The 13,190-nt window shown below is 39.9% G+C and overlaps 1 protein-coding gene across 8 annotated transcripts in view; it reads right to left on the bottom strand.

Annotated features, from left to right (window-relative positions):
• Positions 1-13,190, bottom strand: part of LOC137306054 (ryanodine receptor 1-like) — a 332,570-nt gene that overhangs the window by 84,445 nt on the left and 234,935 nt on the right. For all 8 annotated transcript variants that reach the window (XM_067975094.1, XM_067975097.1, XM_067975096.1 and 5 more), the window contains 2 exons: positions 11,579-11,675; positions 2,822-2,928 (listed from right to left, as the gene is read on the bottom strand). In XM_067975094.1, the coding sequence (XP_067831195.1) occupies positions 2,822-2,928; positions 11,579-11,675 (204 nt within the window). The remainder of the gene's footprint in view (positions 1-2,821; positions 2,929-11,578; positions 11,676-13,190) is intronic.

Genomic DNA, 13,190 nt, shown 5'->3' with positions numbered 1-13,190 from the left:
CCCTGCTTTAAATCTGAGTTTTAAAAATCAGTCTGCTGGTACTTTCTACAGGGTCTAATAAAAACCCATGTCCCCATACCTTTCACACCTACTCAAATGTTAGTTTATGTGGAGTTAGCTCAAAACAATACAGATCTTCATCTGTCGGATGCTTTATACCAAGTCACTGCACTGTGATGCCACCCAACTCCTGGAAAGGACTAACACTTTTCCACAAAAGGCACTCTTGCCATTAGCACAGTAAACTTACTACTTTGCAGCAGGGTGATAAAATTGCAGCGTGTTAAAAATTCAACAGGTCAAAAGTTCAGAGCCTGCTTTATTTGGATTGGTTGATAATATTGAGTTACTCAGTGCTACGAGATGTAAACTGACATGCCAAAGTAACCATTTTCTGCCACTAGATGAAGTTTTACTTACATCGCTCATTGAAAAATTTCATCTCTAGAAACAAGGTACTGCATCACCGTAATATTAAGTGGGCCCTTGTAAATGTCCGAGGATGTGAGCACTTTGACGCTGTCAGATGCCTGACTTATAGATATGTAGAATGTTTCTCCATTTCTGAGCTGACCAATATTGAAAAATCTGAACGTTTTGCACGCCTCCTACCTGCAGTTCTAATTTTTGCATTTGAAAAATGTGCCAATTATTTCATGAGCTGGTGCAGTATTTGCTCATCAAGATGAGGACGCTGGTGCTAGAAAATGGAACACTTTCCCATTTCAGACACCCTGCACCAGCACTCCCAGATCAGGTCTACCACAATTAGATGCTGAGTAAATCTGCTGATACTCTATCCCAACAGTGGGCTACAAATTGGGCCATGTAGCACCCGTTGTTTCGGCACTAAGTGGCCTCCCTGATAGTGTCTTGGCTGCACACGCACGTTTCCAGCGTGAAGTGCGCCGGACGCCATCTTGGTATAGGTATTAGCACATGAGCAAATACCGAACGCCGACTGCATGTAAAGTAAGGAGAAAATGGATACAATCAGCATGCAATGCTGATGTAAAATGGTAAGTCCGAAAATGGTGTCTAATGCTCAACTCAACGCACAGTCTTAACCCTGACCTTCTGAACGTGTCTTAGAGTGCCTGGAGGACCCCCCCACCAGCGCTATTTCAAGAGACCATGCAGAATTTACAGGTTAGTGGCTGGATTATTGCTTCTGGCTGCTGATACATTTGTAACTGTTTTTGAAGGTCTCCTATACTTGAATACTAAGACACAGGGACACAGCCTAACATTTAGAGCCAGGATGTGCAGGAGTGAAGTTAGAAAACACTTCTACACGCAAAGGGTGGGAGAAGTTTGGAACGCTCTTCTGCAAACAGCAGCTGATGCTAACTCAATTGTGAATTCTAAATCTGAGATTGATAGATTTCTGTGAAACAAGGGTATTAAGGGATATGGGATTAAGGCGAGTGTATGGAATCAGGTCACAGATTAACCATGATCTCACTGAATGGCGGAACAGGCTTGAGGGGCTAAATGCCACTGCCCCTTGCTGCTTCCTGTTATGCGCCACCTTCTCCTGCAAGGAAGCGGGACGTGTGTCTGGGTGATGTGCCTGTCATGGTTGAACAGCTGCCAGTGTGTGTGGCCTGTGAGTATGGCTTGCAACAGTGGTACTGTGTGTAAGGGTGAGAGAAAGCATTTGATTGGAAGAGTTGAGTACTGATTGAAAGAGTTTGTTGGTATGTGGGTGATGGAGGGTGTAGTGCGTGGAGCAGTGGATGCGGCTAGCGGTGCAGTTGATAGGAGACACCACTTGACAGTTGACCTCACTCACCTTGACCACCCGTGTTAAAGCTTTGAATTTCTTCCTGCAATGCATCCATGTTCATGGTGCTGTGTGCCTGACATTGACTTTGTCCCCCATTGCCTCATGGGCTTATGTCTGGAGGGCCTCTTGCTCCCCACCCCCGCGGATATAGGATGTCCATCCTTCTGTCCACCTCTTGCAACAAGGCCTTTAGTGCATTAGCAGAGAACCTTGGTGCACGCACTCTCGCAGGCCTGGTACAAACTCAGATCGGCAGATTGGTGAGGTCTGGCATGCAGATTGGAGGATGTGGGATTTAGTAGTGCGCAACCTTTATTCAATGTTTTAACATAACTCATCAATTTGTAAACATAGGGATGGGATCTGTATCTGTGTTTTATGTGTGCGATGTCTGATCTCCATTTAGATTCAGTGCAGACAGCAGACTGTTATTTTTAGCAAACAACAGGTACTGGCTACCTTTACGAGATTTTTAAGAGACATCCTCCCTTTAAGAGATTAGGGCTTCCCCTGCTGGTGGAAAGTGTGCATTTACTTGAATCATTGTGGAAAACCTAGTTTTCATCACTGCTTCAAGGTAAGTACTCAGGCCGGACGAATGTCTCGTTCTGCCTGCACAGGGGCCATCCGGCGTGGGTTAATAGCTAATCGCGCTACCCGCGCCCAAAAATAGGCCTTATTCAATTTCCCCCCCACCCACTCCACTATGTCTTAACGTCAAACTTAAAACAGCACCCCGACAGCATCAAGATGACATTTCGACTTCCCTCACCAACATTCCTTGTGTTTTGTTTTGAGTGAGGCTGCAAATTTTGGGGGCATAACTCTGTTGTGGACCCACACACATTAGGAAGTGGATGAGACTGCCCAAAGTTTGTACACATGGGTCTCTTAAAAAAGGCAGAGATGACTTCTATCCCATCCATCTGGGATGGATTTCAACTCAGAGGTGAAAAGACAGTGTGCTAACTCACCCTCTTTCTCTAACCTCCTTAATGCAACATTTTAACAAAAGCTGCCAGTAATTCTTACCTTTTCTCAGTCAGAGCAGTACGGCTAAAGTGTAGAATCAGCTGGTGAAGTGGATCAGGTTTTGTCTCTTTTGTCTCTTCCTCCTCCTCTTCCTCTTCACCTGATTTCTATTCATACATCAACCACAATTAAAACCATAATTTTAATAAAGACCTGAACAAACTTTACCAGGCTCCAATGCAATGTTACACAGACATTTATGTATGCAACATGCTGCAAATCTTTTTATTGGGCAAGATTGTACCCAAGTAATTTTGCATTAAAATTCCACACTGTAACTACACAGCTCATCACTAGTTTTATCAGTGCTTGAAAAAATTATTTTTGTTTAAATCTCAATTTACTAACATAACTTCCACATTCAATCACACACAAATCACAACCATTTGCACATGTAACACACACTGAGGTTATTTCTTTTTCTACAGGCTCACATAAAAACGTACAGTTAAGTAGATATATTGCATATACACACATGCAGCACTGTTAATACATTATTAGTTTCAACAGAGGAAGAGTCACTTTGGAAGGCAACACTTTGCAGGAGATTTTAGAAAATTGCCTCAAGCAGTGATTCTTTTAAAAAATAATTAAGTTCCATATTTTTGAGAAACTTTCATGCAATTGGACTTCCAGTCCTCCATCATGAAGCCTGCTGTATTTCGGGATCTTTTTCCGATAGTTGTTTTATTGTACAATATACATCAGGTAGTTCCACATTTAATAATTCTGAAGACAAAGATGTAATTTCCATTGATGAGCTGTTCCTGTTTCTGATCTATGCGCTTTCACAAAGTCGAATGAAAAGTACTTATTGGTGTTCTAATGCACTTTCTATTTCAAAGATAGTTGGTAAACTAGGGATTCTACATCTCATTTAGAATGGATCTCAGAGAATCACACAGACAGTGGGGTAGATTTTCAACTTCCCTGCCTGGGCGAAAATCTGGCAAGGCAGATCACCCAACCATTATATAGAATCCGTCCGATTTAACTCTACTGAAATCAATAGAATGAAAATCGGGTAGGTTCTGTAATGGGCGGGTGATCCAATCCACCAGATTACCAACCATGTGGTGAAGCTGAAAATTTACCCCAATGGGTTTGAGGCCAGATGTTTGTAAATTGGTGGGGTATGATTATTACCATTCACCAAGTCAAGCAAATGACACCTCAGCATAATGCTTCATTCAAACTATAACAATAGAGTGACCTTCAAGATACAAGTACTTTCTCAGCTGTTGCAAAACTTTTGTTTCTGAATAACAACAGCACATGATAATGGTGGGTGATGATAGCTGTGGATTTTTTTTCAAGTTCCCCTAATTTATTTCATGATCTACTAGTGTTTAAATAATAACAACCCCACCAATACATGGTTCCTATTTTTAAACAACATATTCTCTTTATAGTCAAATTACTGAACTTGGTCCTTTAGCAACAAAAGTGAAAATTCTGGTATTTATTTAACTTTTGTAAAATCTTGAGACATATAAGGTTAGAATTTATGCTGTGCAAATACAAACATTTAATGCAAGCATGAATCTACTTTATCTGCTATTTTAATGGAGGTAATAGCTGGCTTATTTTAGTGTATTAATGCCTCTGCTAAAATTGCAATATAATTTCATATGAGCATGGTAACCATTTGCATAGTTAAATCACACAGCATCATTTGTAGGCTATAGTTGGAACACAATTTTTTTCTCTTTTCACTTTAGATTTATATGTAATCTTAAGATAAATTCAATTACGCTAACTCAGATCTTTCTTCTACATAAACAGTAATTACAAAAAGTCACAAAAGAATAAAGACCACTCTGCATACATAGAGCAGAGAAAAATAATGAGCAGTGATGGAACAGCCTGAGAATGACATAAAATAATACATTTGTACCCCTTGCTTCCTAGCTGTGGTTTACTTTTCTTAAATATTTCTACAGGTGCAGAAAAAAAAATTGCATTCCATTTTTAAACATCTTTTTTCAGTATCATGAGAGTAGTTGTAATTTACTGTGCCCTTATTTGCAAAATGATATGTATAAACGTGCCTGGAAATGGAAAACAGCTGAGGAGTTGGTGCACAGAGCGGGAGTTCTGGGAATACTTCACTGATTTCTACTTCATGAAGTTGGAAATAAAACCTCTTAACTTCATTAACTCTCTTCTGACTTTCAAAGACCTCTTGTCATTCTGTGATAATCACTTAATATTGTGTCCTATGAGACAGCATATTCAGATTTTTGCACAAAAGGAACTTGCTACAAATATATGATCTACACTAATACTTCTGTATGTAATTGTCACAACTGTGTATAACATTTCTTTTATTTTGGTATCTGTCACTGATGCCCAGTTATATTACATGTCTTATTGCATTGAGCTTATGTTGGCTGTGTTCTGCTTTAGACACAATACCACCTGGAAGAGACAGACTCATAGCATTCTTTATCTGCATCAGTATGATTGTAGACTGCATGGTACAAAATTTCCCCATTGTAAACCTTCTGGTGTAGAAAGAAAGCAATTATCAGCCAGCCTGATCAAATTGGCTACAAAAGCATCAAACAGATTGGGGTGATTTTAAACCCCAAGAACTGGTGGGTTGGGGGCAGGTGGGAGTTGAAAATAGTTGTTTTTTGGGTTGCAACCACAACCCGGCTTTATTTCCGGGTTTAACTTGGGCATGTAAAAGGACAGGCTTCCCACTGGGAATGCAAAGTCTGAAAATTTTGCAGTTGCAACCCAAAAAACAACAATTTTCAACTCCGACCCGCCTCCAACTCACCCGCTCGGGGTTTAAAATCACCCCCATTATCTCTATCTGGTCAGTTTTACAGTGAGAGCACTAAAAATGAAAATTAGAGCAATGATGAATTAATTTATGACAGAATCCGAGTACACTGAAGCGAACATAGAACATATGTCCACACAACATCAGCACACAGATTGTGCACTCAAGCTTGCATGTGCAGAGCTTCAGGGAATGTAATAATGAAGCTGTACATGTGGGTAATATTACTGTGTACTGTCAGCTTGCACTGCTCCAGAAATGGAATTGTTTCATATTGGTACAACATTCTAGAATTCTGGGTTAGCAGAGAATCTCTGACTATTAATTCTTTTACATATACATATTAGGGAAATCTTAGTATCATGCCATACCATATGCAGAGAACAGATATTAAAAGTATTTTGGTTACACATTACTTTGCAGTTGATCTCTTGTATTGGCAGACCCAATTTGTTACCCAAATGTATATTAAACAACGACACTATCAAAAAGGAAAGTCATGGACCTAGAAATGAAACAAAAAGTAAATCGAAAAAAAATAGAAGTATAAGTAGGCAAAATAAAGTGAGAAAAAGGGTTGGAGAGATATCTTAAAGGAAAATGGATTTTAAAAATAATGATAGTCAGGGCTAATCATGTGCTGAAGTATTGATAAGGCAAATGATAGGGCAAGTCACACCCACAATTACAGATGAGTGTTTAGGTAAATTTACATCACATTAGCTCAGAATTTGCTGTCAAAATAATGGAGAGGCTGCTGGCGCTCATTGTTATTTATGCACAAATTGTATAGCAACTTCAGGCGAGGGCAGATGCGCGGTTAAACGCAGAACTCCAGAAATTGCTGTCCGAGGTGTGCCACTCCGCCGTTAGCTTCGTGAAAACGGCATCTCACTGTCTGCTTCACCATTGAAATGTACTGAATGGCGTGAAGTTCCTGTATTTGCACGGTAGATATGAACTAAACTCGCCACGGAAAGTTGAGTTGTTATTTCAAGACTAAATACCCTTTTAATGATGTGGTAGGTGTTAATTAGTGCTAGTCAACCTCTGGCACTGAAAATTAACTTTTACAAGTGTGGAGTCTCATTCTTTCAGGTTTTAATTGTTTTTGGAGATTGGCGATCTCGCTTAATCCAATCTTTCTTTTCTTCTCTACTTCTCTTTCTGTATCTGATTTGACACTGAATTCACCAATCTAATTTACACTTCCTTCTCAGTCCTTGCATTGTTAATTTCACAATCAGATTGGCTAAGAAGTTACACAGTTGCTTGCCCTGTTCACTAAGATCCCAGATGCCCTGTAGAGGGTGCTGTGCCATTCCCATCTTGCACTTCCAGCAACTTGCACTGCAAAACATTATTGAGATTAAATGGGCAAGGGCTAGTCTGACTAGTGGCAGACACCGTTCGTTGCCCTGCTATAGCAAATTCTGGGCCATTATATAATAGCAATCAGAAGCCATTATTTTGCTACTGTTTGCCACTAGATAGGGTTTAAGTAAAGAGAAATCAATTTCATAGAATCATAGAATAGTTACTGCATAGGAGGAGGCCATTCGGCCTATTGAGCCCATAAGAATTTAGAAGAAATCTACCCATTTGGTCTGTTTCTAAAAGTCAGAGGTACTAGATGATTTCACTTTCTTACTATTATAAACAAGGGCAAAGACCAAAGTGAGATTAGTGGGGACTGAAAGGCATGGCCACTGCCAGCCCAGATGCCCCAAGAACTATGGGCTCCTCTCTATCCTGGTACTCCAGCAGGTGAACCAGCACTTACTGGTATGGTGTCTCTTCTGCTAAGTGTTTAAAGTTATGAGAGGAAAGATAGTTTTTTTTTCAAACCATATACATCAGCAGCCATGCTCGTTCAATTTTTTAATGCTTTTTTCTCTCCCAGAATTTATACCGTGGATGAAGGCGGTACCATACAGGTGAATGCTGTTAAAATAGGATGGTTTCACCAGCAGCTACTTCGTACCTGTGCTACAAATTGGGTATTAGATTGCGAGTCAATTAGCTCAAGTTGTGCAATGGAGCACTAATGCATCTCTATGGAGTGGTGAGCTCTGAGCTTGTGCTTGCAAGTCCCTGATCTTCAGCCATCTTGAGATCAGGATTAGACAGCTTCACAAAAAATAAAGGAAAATAGCAGATGGGGTGGAGTGCAGAAACTGATACTCTCTAGCACCAACTTCTCAACACCACAGAAGGAGGAAAAATATAACATTTTTGAATATGAAAAATCCATCTCCCCCCAAGTGAGGAATTATTGATTACTGTAATGATGCATTCACATGCCACAAGTTTCCTGTTGGTGTAAAGATGCTCAGCTTTGAACTAATGCTGAACTTGGAGTGTAAAGAAGAAGTAAAGGCTCTAACTGACTCTGATGCAAAGTTGAATAAGACTTTCTCCTCCAGGATCTCTCATGCCACTTAATTCCAGTGTCAAGTTGGGTTTCAGGCTGACATTTACACTATAAGTACAGCGTTAGTGCAAAGCAAAACCAACACTACAGCTATAGTGTAAATGCACACTTGAGAGTCTCTATTATCATAGAATTCAGTACAAAAAGTCACTTCTAGTATGTAAGTCTCCAGCTTCACAAGATATGACTTGCAAGAATGTGGCCAATTCAGCAGTTTCACGGTATGTCAGTGAGTGAGTGGTGAATCTAGGGAGATGGTGGAAGCGGATAATGTTCATTCATTCAGATGGAAATTAGATAGATTGCTTTCAGCAAATAATATTTTGGGATCGAGTAGATGAGTAATTTGAGACATGACCTATAGTAAGTGCAGCATACTTGGGAGGAACAGATGACTTTGGACCTATGGAACCAAAGCTTTCCACCACTGGGGTTTTTCTTTGCTTTATGTCTGGGTCTGCTGTAGACCAATTGATAGAGATTGATTGCCATGATTAGTCAATAACTCCGTTAGCGTTGTATCATGCGACTACCAGGAAGGTAGAAGGTGAACTACATTACAACAGTGACTACACTTTAAAAGTGCTTCTTTGGCTGTAAAACGCTTTGGGAAGTCCTGAAGTTGCAAAAGGCGCTTTATAAATGCAAGTTCTTTCTTCTTTGGTTACAGACAATCAGATTACAAAAAGTCTCCATTCTTCGCTGGAAATGGCAGTGGTACTTAGGTAGACAAACAATTCAAGTGATTGAAATTCAGTGAATGGCTGTTTGATCTAATGAGAAATGCAACCATCTGCTACTTTTGATACAAGGTAACTGCAGAGGTAGCCCCGTGCCACAGCAAAAAAGAATCAGGCCTCAGCCTGGGCTAGCGGATTTGATTGACACAGCTGTATCAATGAAGTTTAAACAGGGCAACTGATTAGCTGTAGTCCTCTGATGGACAGCTTGGGGTCAGGGTTCTACTATTACAGATTACATTGGGACACATGCAAAGTTCAGCAGGAAGTTTGCAGTCAGTGTTTGAGTTTCACAGCCAACAGCTGCAGAGCTGTATATTTTTAAACTTTTGTGCCAGCTACTGAAAGAGTTAGGCCAGACTGAGGCTGCGGTAAGTAAACTTCAGTTTAAAGTCTACGTTTAGACAGAAAGAGAGTAGCGAAACATTTATTTCGCTGATATACAGTTTAACTGTTAGTTCATCTCTCTTATGTAAATAAAACCTCTTGTTGGTTTGAAAGTCTCGATCTGACAAGATTGCACATTAAGTCCATCTTTTGAGCAAAGGAGAATCACATGGCATCACGCAACACATTCCAATAGCTGGTGTACGGATCAAGGGTTCTCTTTTATAATCACTAGGTCTCACTATTGTTTATTTAGGTATTAGGCCAAAAAGGTACACTCTGGATAGTAGGGAGTGTGAAGTTCTGGTGATGCTACTGCCGAAAAAAGATCTAGCATATAAACCCAAAAATATGACATTCTTAAATGGGATTATATTATACATAAATTATTAGGAAAAAGTCTTTCTTGGTATCCGCATTGTGACGCAAAATGGTATCACAATAAAGATGGATTTATTATTACAAGCTGATCCCCCTGTGGCACTGCTCACAAGCAATAAGAAAAATAACATTTCTGTGTGTGCCTCTTTATATAACTGCCTCTGCCCACCTCCCAATCTCTAATTCTTTGTGTTTCCTTCTCTCCGTCCTTGTCTTCCACTCCATCACACTCTTCACTATTCTCTCTCATTTTAGCCAGAAATTATTGTTGACAATATTAAAGTACTAACGTTTAATGCATTTGTGTGGCATTCCTATGTCTGCTATTTTACTAGTGGTGGGCAATTCAGGTTAGGGAGAGCAAAGACATGAACTGTCCGGGACCTTGGCATATGGTCCTGCTTATAGAGGAGGGAAGATTTGGGTCATGTAAAGCAGAGAGGCTGAGCAAATCAAGTACGCAACACGGGTCTATGTCTAGTGGCGAGAGGAAAGGAAGGGAGATTCAAGTTAGATAAGACAGGGTTGTACATACTGGTAAGCATGGCTGCAGGGCATCTTACTTAAAGCCAGATCATCTATTTATCTTTAAATGATTGCTGTCAGTGTTAATCCAGGAATTTGAAGCTCAGGACTTGGCTTTTTGTTACAAAATAATTATAAAATAGCAAAACACACCAAAAATAATTAAAAATATAGAAAACTAAATTTAGAAAAGGAGTTTAAAAAAATGGGAAACATGAGTAAAAATAAAAACAGCTGCCTTGTGCATTCTTGTGGAATTGACTTTCAGGATGACTATGATTGGCCTGTGGTTTAGCATGGACCAGTCAGCAAATCTGAAGGCACTGAAATTTCAGAATGATACATTCTTATAGACACAAAACTTTTAATTGAATAGATGGATGTAATTGCTACATAATACCCCAGAAAGTGCTCATTAACCAGAGAATAATGAATATGGCTTATTGTAAATTAAGGATTACTTTGGTTAGGAGAAAGTGGGTCTACATTTGTGGAGTAGATGTAAATTGAGGGACACCAACTGAATTAATTTGTACAAACCATTTACATGGGCAAATATTCTCTGCATTTTATTCAAGTCATCATTACTCAAAGCATTGTTTTTTCCAATTTGGATTAATCCATCATATTCACCCAGTTTACACTTCATTCTTTGATCTCTTGATAATAATCCAGATCCACTGGATCTGGTGTACACAGTTCACAATTCTGGTTCCAGTGTAACTGGTACTTCAGATGTCAAACATGCTTAGGCTGTTTCGGCAGAAAACCAGGCATGTGAAGGATCGTCGGGGAGATAGAAGGATGAAGTAAAACAGAAGAATGACTTCCAGACTTTGCTGTAAAAGGTTTCTTAGTTGAAATGCAGCCTTTTGAGTAGAATGAGCCTATTCTCTCTGGAGTTTAGAAGAATGAGAGGTGATCTAATTGAAACATATAAGATTATTAGGGGGCTTGGCAGGGTAGATGCTGAGAGATTCTAGCCAGGGGAAACAGAGTCTAGAACTGGGGGCATAGTCGCAGGATAAGGGGTCAGCCATTCAAGACTGAGATGAGGAGGAATTTCTTCACAGAGGGTTGTGAATCTTTGGAATTCTCTACCCCAGAGGGCTGTGGATGCTGAGTTATTGAATATATTCAAGGCTGAGATGGATAGATTTTTGGACTCTAGGGGAATCAAGGGATCGGGAAAGTGGAGTTGAGGTTGAAGATCAGCCATGATCTGATTGAATGGCGGAGCAGGCTCGAGGGGCCGTATGGCCTACTCCTGCTCATGTTCTTATGTTCTTTATCATAGCTCTGCCATACGGAGGCTTCATTCCATGGACTCAGCTATTTCCAATTTCCAGTCATGCAACACAGAGTGACAGAAGACAAGGCATCACTGTGCCACAGACTTGACGTAAAAATACAAGCGACAGCATATGGAGCAGAAACAGGGTTGTACGTACTGGTACAGCACGGCTGCACGCCAGCTCACAGAAACCAGTACTTACAGCCAGATCATCTATTAGTTTATCTTCAAACGAGTGCTCCTCGGTGTCAATCCAGGAATTTCTATAACCTTCGATGAAGAGGTTAGATGCGCGGTGCCTGAAGAAGGGTGAGAGTGAAAATAGGAGGGTTTGGGAATAAAGACACAACTTTAATGGTTACACTATCTTATCACACAACTGTTAGAAACAGCACTTGTACAATTTTGCTCTGCTGATAGATCAGAGAAACAGGACGAGGTAAATGAAGACCTCATTGTCTTTATGGTAACCTCCGTGACTTTGTATATCTATTTACATTTCACCACAATAGATAAATATGACTATGTAGGTTCAGATAATACCCACAATAGAAACGCTAGGCAGGATGTGTCCAAAACCTTTTAAAAACTAATCATTTAAAAAAATTAATATGTAGTGTTTATAGAGAGGGCCTTGAAATTACACTGTGTGAATATAACTATGGGCGCTCAATGCATGAAATTCTTTTGACTGCCATTTTAAGTTCACGGTGTAATTTTAAGGCTGGACTATTGCTATTGGTAAAAATATATCATCTCAGTATACTTTTTGTCGTCAAAACAGTTTTAGATTCATTGTGAATTATTCCACTCCTTTCAGAATCTCTGTTTCAGTGATTTTTTTAAAACCACTATTTCTTAATTTATTGCTCCTTCCCTCCTACTCTTTTTCTACTTGGTGGTGTTCTGCCTTATGGGCCTTGGTCCTTCCCCCATATTTCTCAAACAACATACTCACTGCAGTAATACTGACTAAATAGAACATCCATAGTTTGTGTTTACTTTAGATGTTCTAATTCAGAACTAAATGGTAATTTCAGATCCTCATCTTGTTGCTCTGACCAATCAGATGCTGCTGTAATTGTACAACATGCTTATCAATGGACCATGTGCATTGCTAACTCTAAGAGTTAGTGTCAGTGGTGGTCACGCAAAGTCTACGTTACCATCAGTAGGTATACTAGACTTGCAAAGTCCGTTTCCTCACACGCTCTGCGAAGCCACAGATCTCGATAGGCGTTCATGAAGTAATAGCTAATTTTGTGTCTGAGAGAAGAGGATAAATTTTCTACATTCAAGTCTTTCTGAGCAACATAACTGTTGTAGAAATTGTTCAGACACCAACATAAATCACAACTGGGTACTGAGAACAAAAGAAGTTAGTTAAATACTGTAGCCCTTCCAATATGCACTCACTAAAACAGAAGTGTTAGGGCTGTAACAACACTTAGGTATTTGGTTTTATTGCTTGTGCAATGTTCTTCAGCTCAGGTCTCACGCCTCTAGCTCCAAAAGACGTCAAATCCCGAAGCTCTGTATACTTGCATGTGTTAACCCAACAAAGCAAGTACTCCAACCAGCAATATCACATAACAGGTATAACAGTCAGTGACCTACATGGTATTTTAATGTCGCTAAAACCACTGCAATCAAAAGCAGCTATGTACTGCTATTTTTTTATACCAATCTAATTGTAAAACTGCCTTGCACAGGACCATGGGGTAATTTTAGCAGGACAGTGAAAGTGCGGAGAAAAATATGTCCGCCTCCAGCTTTGTTAGCCAAAGGTTTCCCGCTTCTCCCTCTCCTGCTTC

Source organism: Heptranchias perlo, chromosome 41, assembly GCF_035084215.1.
Source record: "Heptranchias perlo isolate sHepPer1 chromosome 41, sHepPer1.hap1, whole genome shotgun sequence".
NCBI classification, from domain to species: Eukaryota; Metazoa; Chordata; class Chondrichthyes; order Hexanchiformes; family Hexanchidae; genus Heptranchias; species Heptranchias perlo.
Note: the sequence above shows the minus strand (reverse complement) of the source record. Positions and strands in the feature narration are given on the sequence as shown.